Here is a 10,991-nt window from a genome sequence, read left to right as displayed (position 1 = left end):
AGCATCCTCAACCAGCCTCTGTTTAAAGACCTCTAAGGAAGGAGACTCCACCACACTCCAATGTCACTCCGCCAGAAATCATCATCATCATCACTATCATTATGATTACTATTAGAAAGAGTTCAAGCAAGGTTTAGAACAGATTATAAATATTTATTTAAGAAGGGAAAAACAAAATAAATAGTGAGTTCGGATGACTCTGTCCCAGACATGGGACAAAAAAGGCTTCCAGGTATAAAAGGTGGCTAGGGCCTATTGACACTAACCCGGTTTGGCAGCGCTTTGTCTGTCTCCAGGCTATGGAATTCTGGGAGTTGGAGTTTGTTGTGGGCCCAGAGCGGAGCTCCGCTCCGCTCTGGGCCCCACAACAAACTCCAACTCCCAGAATTCCATAGCCTGGAGAGAGAGCAAGTAGCCCTGCCAAAGCGGGTTCTGTCTCCAGTCAGTGGAGAGCCAAGAGCCTGCGGTCCACGATCCTCCCTCTGCCGGCCCTGGTGGAGGCCCTTCCGAAGAGGATGCGCTTGAAAGCCCGTCGGAAGTCCCGGTTGAAGACGGTGTAGATGATGGGGTTGAGGGAGCTGTTGCAGTAGCCGATCCAGAAGAAGAACTTGAAGAGGGTCTCGGGGACCTGGCAGGCCTGGCGGCAGATGCCGTAGAGGCTGTAGCTGAAGAAGAAGGGGAACCAGCAGACCACGAAGACCCCCATCACCACCGACAGCACCAGCGTGAAGCGCTTCTCCCGAGCTTGTTTCAGAGCCAGGCTGCCTTGGCTTTCGGGGCCTCGACGGCTTCCACGGCGGCGACGATGCCCCCGGGGCCGGGGCGAAGAGGACAGCTCCGAGGAGGAGGCCACCGCCAGGGTCTTCCCTTCCTCCTCGGCTGCCTCTCTTTTGGGTCCCTCTTTACAAGAGAGGCTCCTGCTGCTGCTGCTGCTGCTGCTACTCCGGCGCTTAGCCACGCGGTAGATGCGGAGATAAACCAGGAGCATGATGAGTCCCGGAGCAAAGAAGGAGCCGGCGCAGGAGGCCAAGATGTACCAAGTCTGGTCGTTGAGGCTGCATCGGGAGGGTGGCTCTGTCTGCCAATGGGCCCCGGAGAGCAGCGGGGGCGAGGAGATGGCCGCGGAGAGGAGCCAGACCAGCAGGATGGCCGCCTTGACCCTCCTGGGGGTCCTCTGCCCGTCGTACTCCGGGGCCTTGGTCACCGACCAATATCGGTCCAGGCTGATGGCGCAGAGGTGGACGATGGAGGCGGTGCAGAGGAGCACGTCCAGCGCCAGGTAGAGGCGGCACCAGGCCCGGCCGAAGACCCACTCGCCCATCAGCTCGTTGGCCAAGGAGAAGGGCATCACCAGGGCGGCCACCAGGATGTCGGCGCCGGCCAGGGAGAGCAGGAAGAGGTTCTGCGGGGCCCGCAGCGGACCCCGGCGCAGCACCGCCGCCACCACCAGCGCGTTCCCGGACAGCGTCAGCGCCATCAGAGAGGCCACCAGCGAGGACAGCACCGCCACCCACCCTGCAGAGTAGACCCAGCGGGACCCCGCCGAGAGGGAGGCGTTGCCCGGCCCCAGGCTCTCGTTCCCGGGGGGGAACTCCATGGCCTGGCATAGACTGCGAGCCTCAGGGCAGGGAGCCCTCGCATTAAAAATAACAACAACAACAATAATAACAAGCCGTTCTGAGGGCTGAAGGGCGGAGTATAAATACCATAAATAATAATAATAACAACTACAACAATGGCCGGAGCTCATGCCATATCCCTCTGCCTCCCTTCTTCCCTTCCTCCCTCAGCTTTAGCAGCAGCAGCAGCAACGGAAGACCAAGGCTGGGCTCCGGCTGAAGGCGCCCTCCTTCCTTCCCTCCTTCCCTCCCTCCGCCTCTCTTTGGGCAGCAGCAGCGGGGTCTGCCTGGGAGCATGCCCAGAAGAAGAAGGGCCCCCTCCTCCGCCGGCGACGTAAGGGAGGCGGGAGCAGCCCTGCTGCCACCCAGCCTCCCTCTCCCGGTCCCTGACTGACTGAGGCTGCACTGCATCCACACTGGAGACATAACCCGGTTTGGCACCGCCTTAACTGGTCTGGCTTCAGGCTATGGGATTTGGGGAGTTGGGGTTTGTTGTGGGCCCCGCAACATACTCCAGCTCCCAGAATTCCATAGCCTGGGGCCAGAAAAGACTTATTAAACAACCAGGTTATGTCTCCAGTGTGGCTGCAGCCTGGCTCCTGGTCGCTCCCTTGCCTGGCCTTGGCGCCTCTGACCTCCTCCGCCGCCGCCGCGACGCCCCTCAGGCCCAAAGGGAAGGCCTGGAGCCTCGGCCAAGGGAAGAAGGGGGCGCCTGAGGAGGCCCTTAGGCGAACCGGTCCCAGAGGCAAGGCAGTGGAGTGGCTGGCAGCCCAGCTGAGGAGGTGGCGGGGCAGAACCGGTGCCACACAGCCACCCCAGCTCAGCCTGGCCCTCCTTGGGGCAATGGGAGGGAAGGGCTCGCCAGGAAAGCCACAGGGCCCCGCTGTGCTGCCCTGGAGTGAGTTCTGTGGGGTGGACCTCCAAGGTCAGAAGCCCTAAGGCTGAAACCATGAAGCCCTATGAGGAACGACTTAAGGAGCTGGGGATGTTTAGCCTGGAGAAGAGAAGGTTAAGAGGGGATATGATAGCCCTGTTTAAATACTTGAAGGGATGTCACATTGAGGAGGGAGCAAGCTTGTTTTCTGCTGCTCCAGAGAACAGGACACAGAACAATGAATGCAAGCTCCAGGAAAAGAGATTCCACCTCAACATTAGGAAGAACCTCCTGGCAGTAAGGGCTGTTGGACAGTGGAACACACTCCCTCAGAGGGTAGTGGAGTCTCCTTCCTTGGAGGTCTTCAAACAGAGGCTGGATGGCCATCTGTCCGGGATGCTTTGATTTGGATTTCCTGCATGGCAGAATGGGGTTGGACTGGATGGCCCTTGGGGTCTCTTCCAACTCTATGATTCTATGATTCGACTTCTATGAAACTGAAAGGAAGAGGCACAAGGGGAAGGGAAGTCTGAGCCTGGCAATGCATCAGTGGGATGGGATGAATGGGGTTCCTTGAGCATTACTATCAAAAAATTAGTAACAAAACAAAAAAACACCATCCAGTGTTTTGATTGTTGGATGAAAATACTTGAAAGGCCCAATTCATTTAACTGGCTTTAAAATGTGTTCATCAAGGAAAATTTTGCAGCAATTCTAATGAGTGGGATTCTATTTTTTAAGGTGATGTATGCATGAGTCCTCATTTCATTATCAAACGAACATGTCTACAGCTGCGTTGCCATTGAAGTCCATCGGAGGATCCCTTTCAGAGAAGGCAATTGAGAACACTGCACAGTAATGGAGAGATGCATGGGGGGAAATCACACAGAAAGCACCACTATTTACATCATAATGATAGTCAGGCATGGAAAGGAAAGGAAGAGACTGCAAATGATGGCCCCACCTACAAGAAACTGTTCAGTCACCCAAGGATTTAAAAAAGGCATCTAGGAAGGAAGGGGCAAAATCACCCCTGAATATTTCTTGACTTAGTGTGTATCTACACTGATGAAATAACAGTATTTGACCCCACATTAACTGCCATGGCTCCATGCTGCAGAATCCTGGGATTTGTAGTTTTATGAGGCCCCAGTACTCTTTGGCTTTTGTTGTTGTTATGTGCCTTCAATTCATTTCTGACTTATGGCAGTCCTAAGGCGAACCAATCATGAGGTTTTCTGGGCAAATAATAATAATAATAATTTGTTTTATTTATATACCGCTATTCCAAAGATCATAGCGGTGAAGAGCAAGTAAGCTAATTAGCAAGTAAGCTAATTTGCCCCCAACAGTCTGGGTACTCATTTTAGCGACCTTGGAAGGATGCAAGCCTGAGTCGAGCTTGGGCCCTTTTGCTGGTCTTGAACTCGCAACCTTGTGGTTTCGAGTGAATGGCTGCAGTACAGGCATTTAACCACTGACATTGCCATCCTCTGAGGCTGAGAGAGTGTGACTTGCCCGAGGTCACCCAGTGAGTCTCCATGGCCGAGTTTGGATTTGAACCCTGGTCTCCACAGTCACAGCCCAGCATATATCTTTTTAGTAATTTCTAAATATAAACTGAGATTGAAAAACTGATATTAATATCCATGTTTGATTGACATGTAGTGTGTGTATGCATGACAGAGGACCAAAACACACTGCAGAAACAATCTAGTTTGAAACTGCTTTAACTGCCCTGGTTCGATGCTAGGGAATTCTAGGAACTGTCGTTCTGTGAGACATTTAGCCTTCTCTGTCAGAGAACTGTGGTGCCACAATAAACTACCGTTCCAATCCCAGGGTTCCCTTGAATTGAGCCAGAGCAGTTAAAGTGGTATGAAACTGGATTATTTCTGCAGTGTATTTTGGACCTGAGACTGAGCCACTAATTCATTTTGACATGTTTATTGTTACCAAGTTTGGTTTTATGTAAATTTTGGGCGCCAAGTGATCAAAAATCATGACCCCTGACTGACCCCATTTCAAGCCGCCATTACCCTAAAAGCAAGCTGACCACGTAGCCAGCCAGCCCTGCTAGGCTTGGTCATAGGAAAAGGTAGATTTAAACCTTAAAGAAACCAGTTCTGGGAGTTGTCCTACATGTTTTGCAGGCAGCCCAAAGAGAAGAGGACAAAGAGCCTCTCTCCTATTGAGCAAGTGATTGTCTTAAACAGCTCTGCCATCTAGGTATTTGTCTCCCCTGAAAGGTGTCAGACCTCTCCTTTGTGTATCCATTGTTTAACTTTAGACTTAGACAAAAGATAGTTATTAAGACCTTTGTTCGCCAGGCAGCTGTAGCCTGAGGATACGTTTCGCAGTATAAATAGGACCGAGATTCCTTCCCTCATTGGGCTTGTTGAGCTGAAGTTCCAAACCTCAAAACCTTTCTTGTAGAGCTGCTGCTCCAGGCTTGAGTTCTCTGAGCCTTGGGCTCTGCTGAAATCACTTGAGCTAAGCCAATGCTCACTGTTTCTCCCCGGCCTCTAAGTTAGCTTTGCCCATTGGAACTCAGCTCCTAGCCACCGCGGTCGCCACTTGCTTTCCCATTCTCCGCAGCCATGTCTCACCATCCCCCATCACTCGCATCCGTCGCATTGGAGAAGACTCCTAAGGTAAATATTCCATCGGTGCCTCTCCATGGGCTGGCCCCCCTTACTTATCAGACCTTATTTCCCCTCACCTTCCCACTAGGGCCCTCCATTCTGGTAGTCAAGGTCTGCTGTCCCAGCCCAGGATTTCCTCTGCCCCATCTAGGATTCGCCCCTTTTCACTTGCTGCCCCTCACTCCTGGAACCTTCTTCCCTCGTGAGCAAGAGCCATCACTTCTTTAACCAGCTTCAAAACGGAGTTGAAGACCATCCTGTTCAGGGAAGCGTTCCCAGGCATTGCATAATTGTCACTTGCTATTTGATGTTCTTTTGGTGCCTGTTTTATTGAATCATTTCCTATATTGCTATGTATTTTATATGTATTATCCTATTAGAGAGGCCCCTTCCCCACCACCACTCCCTTTGTGTTGAGTCTTTTTAGATTGTAAGCCTGAGGGCAGGGAACCGTCCAATTATAAAGATTGTATGTACAGCGCTGTGTAAATTTACAGCGCTTTATAAATAAAGGTTAATAATAATAATAATAATATCCTTTCTCCTTTACTCCCAAACTCTCCTCCTCCCTTGCTTTAGCATTGAATGTGTGTGTGCGTGTGTGATCCCCTCTGTTGTGTGGCTTTAATAAATGTTTCTATTTTAATTGCAACTCATTGGCATTGGAGTCTCTGTTTCTTGGGGTTGGACTAGATGACCTCTGGTATACACATAGGGACACGATCCGCTGCGTGCGTTGTTAGGACACGCCTCTCGTAAATTTGAGCTAATTAAATTCCCCTAATTCGATCCTTCCTAACATTATGATAAGACTTATTTGTTTATTGATATCCTTTATAACAATAATTTTTTTAAAAAAACAGACATACACTTGTACGAGACTTTTTCTAGGCCATACTACTACATTCTCTCAGTTTCCCTTTAGTGTGTGTGTATGTGTATTGTGAGTAGGGTTGCCATAACCCGGCTGCAACCGGGCTTTTCCCGGTTTTGGCGGCACCTGCCCGCTCACGTCATGGGTGCCGCCAAAAACCGGGAAAAGCCCGGTTGCAGCGGGGTTGCGCTGCAACCCGTGGGGCCTTGCTGCCCTCCTCCTCTTCCACCTCGCATGGCCGTGCGGAGGAAGAGGAAAACAGCGAGGCCTTGGGTGGAGGAGGCGAAGGGGGAGGCGGCGCCTCCTGCGCATGGCCGCACCACCCTCCCCGCCTCCCTGCGGCCCCGCGCCCTCCTTCTCGGTCTCCTCGGAGGCTGGGAAGGAGGGCAGGCCCTGGCAATCGCCAGCGGCCCTGCGCCCTCTTTCCCGGTCTCTGAGGAGACCCGAGGCCTCCGCAGAGGCCGGGAAGGAGCGTGTGGGGCCACCAGCGATTGCATTATGAAATGTAGGACACTTTTTTTTTTTAAATGGAGGCTCCATTAAAAAAAAGTGTCCTACATTTCATAATTTTGTCCTACACTTTTCCAGGTTTGGAAGTCCTGAGTTATGGCAACCCTAATTGTGAGGCTCCTAAAGATACAGGTTTCCAATACACTTCTCACACTACAATTTCTACACAAATTAGTAAGCAAACCCCTGATGATTTCAGTAAAGTTTTGTGTGGCTTCCTGAGAAGTTCAAGACCCTAGAAGATAAATCCCTAGAGTTCCAGAGAGCACCTTTGTGCCCTTTGTGGCTGGCAGACATTCTTAAAGCTTGTTGGCTCCAGTTCAGGTCAAAATTCCAACAACTTCTTTAATGCACCTTTTGAACAAGTTTGTTCAAATGCAGCAAATAACTTAATCCATTTCCTTAGGGCACTGAATGACACAGCAGATTAATTAAGGATGTGATCACCTGCTTAAAAATCCATTTTAATTCATGAACCTGGTGGCTTTGTGTTTTTTCCAAGTTTTCCATAAAACAAAGAGCTTTTGAGTCAGTCTAGCGGCCTCATGGCTGAAATCCCTTTCATTTGCCACTAGGACATGAACATATAAACTGGAGAAAATGCACTGCAGCATTTACTAACACAGGAGCTCCAGTATACATATAGACATCCCACACCAATGGACAGAATGTTTCTGTCCTTTCTGCGTAGTGGGAAAGGGATAGGAAACTGAGGGCCTGTCCAATAAGACATGCAACATTCCCCAAACACTGAAGTAAATAAGAAATTTGGTCTCAGAGGAGCAGCGTTGGGACCCCAAGGAAATGGAGAAATACTTTTCATGTCACAATGGATCCACATAATTCATCCAAAACAGTGTTTTTAAAACCCATTCATGTTGATAGTAAAGAAATAGTTATGTGCTTAACTCTCACAGTGAGAGCATCAGAAATTAAATGTGTATAACTTTGCCTGGTTTGTATCCCACATTTTTATGCTTTAAAAAATATGCCTCAATTTTGGATATAGGGGACAGGAGGGTCCTGCTGTGGGAAAGAGAAGGCAGGAAAAATATATGATGGAAATGAGGTTAATATTGCTAGGCAATCCTATTTAGCATTGTTATCAGTTTTTGAAGTCTCCTCCAGATAAATAAATCTGTCATAAAGAATTAATCTCAGCACAATACAAATATGCAAATCCTGGTCTTGTGTGAATGATCTGCCAGGCAGTGTGTCAGAAAAACTGACCCGCCACTCCAAATATGACAGAGGTTCAGCATCCCAGTCATACAGAAGCCCACTTTTCATGTCTGTCATGTCAAAGAAATGTGATCTTCACACTTTCTTCTGAAGGGACATGTTACATTAGCAGAGAAAAGGCTGTGTGGCTGCAACAGATGTAAACATAATTTTTTTCTTCACCAGTGTTCTCAATACTAGAAATAATAAATTTTCAGCACTCATTTGGGTCATGTTTTGTTAAATCGGTTTATTAAAATAAATAATTCACAAATTCTTACGTTGCACCCTCATCACAACATGGAGGTGACCCTGGGGTTTCCAAAGCTGTGGCGTGGAAGCAGATTCTACCAAACTGATAAAACTCTGAATGTGGCCAGAGGGACAGACTGTTTCTGTCATGCGAGAACCAGCCTGGGTAAGTATGTACCCATGTAACCACTCAACTTTTAACTATTGTCATTTTTTAATTATTAGTCGAATTCTCTTGTATGTGAGAATAGGAAACAGTCAAGAAACAGAATAATTATGTTGTTGGCTTATTTCCTCTTTTTGCTTCAGAGTCTTTCCTAGCTATTTACAACTATTTCATAGGCAGAGAAAGTTTGTCTAAGATTCACAATAACTTTTTTGCAGGCCAAACTTCAGAATGAGCTTGTCTTGGGACACTGCATTGGTTGTTACCTCCTCTTCTTTCACTGTACTTTACTCTCTGATAGAAGGAGGAATTACTCATCTGATACCAAGGAGGTCCAACAGCAGATCCCACAAATGCCATCTTCAACTGAGTCTTGCTGAATTTCTAGCATCCTTGTTCTGAGTGTCACTGTAATAATTTCAGGAGAGGACTATTCAGGTCTGTGCTGTCAAAAATATATATGCGGTGGCATCACCTTTTAAGATCCAGTGTATCATTAAATAGTGCTCTATTATAATAAGCCATATAATTATTATAATTATGATGATGATCTTGACTTTCTATGTAGGTGCAGTGGATGTTTTTTTTCTGTAGAGGCTAAATTCTGGTTAGCTCTTCAGTTTTTGCACGAATCAAGTTTTATTTCCCAGATTTTGGGAACTACATACTACAAATTAACTATAAATCAAATATAATTACTGCAGTTTACAAATTTGAATGTTCCATTTTTACAACTTCAACCATTTCAAAAGATGACTGATGATAGAAATGAATAATTCAGTAGGTTGAACAATTTTGTGAAAATGTAGCCTCAGAGAATAAAAGGACCTAGATTTCCATTGCTTTAATTTAACAAGTCCATTCTCACATCTCTGTTTAAAAGCCTGTGACATGGGCAGGCCTACTGTTAAACAAAAAGAAAACAAAAATACCATGGAGGATTTATACAACCTAGATAATGAGGAGCAAAACATTTATCAAAACAGAGACTGCAGTCAAGAAATCAGAAGAAGATTAAGAATGGGAAGGGCAGCTATGAAAGAACTAGACAAAATCTGTAAGAGTAAAGATATACTGCTGAGCATTAAAGTTAGAATCATACAAACCACTATATTTCCCATTACCATGTACGGATGTGAGAGTTGGACAGTGAAAAAAGCAGATAGAAAAAAAATTAACTCATTGATTTAATTAAAATAAATCATTCGCAAATTTTCGACATGAGTCAAGGTCAACTTGAAGGCATCTAACAACAAAGTATACCTAGATAGATAACCTAAAACTACAAGATGGCATCTTATGAGATGAAACCCTCATCTACTATCTGTCGGGGATGCTTTGATTGTGATTTCCTGCATGGCAGGGGGTTGGACTGGATGGCCCTTGTGGTCTCTTCCAACTCTACGATTCTATGATTCTATGATTCTACTAGGCCCCTCGTGGTTGACAAGATTTATAGTTAGAAGGAGTAACACAAGACTCCAAAACAGGAAAAATCCTCACTTAATAGTTTTCCTTGAAGAGATGACTGACATACCATGTATACTCATGTACAAGTCGAGGGAAGATTTTAGGGCCAAAATTGTGGATTTTGATATGGATAAGTCATAAAATTTAGGGGCAAAAATATCTAAAGAGGAAAACACCACTTCCCTCCCTCCTTCTCCTTTTCTGGACTACTGGCCACCTAAAACTACTTCCTTGGTTTGGAGGAGAAGATTTTAACAATGGGTTGAAAAAGGAAGGGGAGGGGAAATGGGGTGTTTGGTGGGCAAAAGAGCTCCAGAGATGGAGAAGGACATTTTAACATCAGATTGAGAAGGGAAACGCCTATTTCTCACACACACACACACACACACACACACACCCCTACGGACCTACCTACCTACCTACCTCTGCCTGGGCAGTTCTTTCAGAAATCACTGCCAGAAGTCCCCAAGGACTATATTTTTACTGTAAGAGCTGTTTTGGCAGTGGAATGGGTTCCCTTAGATGGTGACCTCTCAGTCTTTGAAGGTCTTTAAACAGGCATATTGGCATCTTTCATTAATGCTTTAGTTGTATGTTCCTGCATAGTAGGGAGCTGGATTGGATGGCCTTTGTGGTGCCTTCCAGTTGTATGATTCCATGATTCTAGGCACCTATCACTTCTCCATTAACTATTCTGCTCTCTCTTTGGCAAGTGTTTCTGTACTGCAAGTGCCTTATTTCCATTTACACTTGTTTGGATTCAACACCAGGTTTCTTGGAGTAAAACAATATCAAATAAGGCTAAATAATTTGGGAAATTGTGGGTGACTGTTGGATGAAAGGGCCTAAAAACCCTTAAGACATCAGATCCCATCTGATCTTGGAGGCTAAGCAGAGGCAGCTGTGGCTCATACTTGTACATACCTGCCTATTAATACCAGATACTGTTACATTTGAGGGGAAGGAACTGGCAAAACCACCTCTGAATATTCCTTGCCTAAGAAATCCCTATGAAATTCATGGAGTCACCATAAGCTGATAGACAACTTGAAGACACAGACACACAGACACACTCTTGGATGCCTAGCTAGCAACATTCCCAAAGAGAAGTTTGATAATTTCACTCTGCATTAGACATAATTCTGGTGAATTCATGGGCATCTCCTTGCATTTAATATACCTTGAAGGAATATTTACAAGTACACTCTGAAGTGCTGTCTACAAGATCTCAGGTTGTCCTCAAAGGAGATGGAGTGGGATGTAGTTGGAAAATAATCTAAGAGAGGCTGTTGTGTGATCCTGGTGGAAAGGTAAGCTCAAGGGCAACAGAGGTGATACCAGTCTGATGGAAGAATGGCAC

General features: G+C 46.7%; 1 protein-coding gene across 1 annotated transcript; it reads right to left on the bottom strand.

Moving 5' to 3' along the window:
- Positions 1-381: 381 nt before the first annotated feature.
- Positions 382-1,987, bottom strand: LOC149280663 (alpha-2Da adrenergic receptor-like). The gene has a single exon (XM_089500222.1). The coding sequence runs from the start codon at positions 1,748-1,750 to the stop codon at positions 443-445; it is 1,308 nt and encodes a 435-aa protein (XP_089356348.1). The 5' UTR covers positions 1,751-1,987; the 3' UTR covers positions 382-442.
- Between the last annotated feature and the right edge of the window lie 9,004 nt (positions 1,988-10,991).

This window comes from Sceloporus occidentalis, unplaced genomic scaffold, assembly GCF_023333645.1.
Source record: "Sceloporus occidentalis isolate IW3139 unplaced genomic scaffold, rSceOcc1.0.p SCAF_150, whole genome shotgun sequence".
Classification (NCBI taxonomy): Eukaryota; Metazoa; Chordata; class Lepidosauria; order Squamata; family Phrynosomatidae; genus Sceloporus; species Sceloporus occidentalis.
Note: the sequence above shows the minus strand (reverse complement) of the source record. Positions and strands in the feature narration are given on the sequence as shown.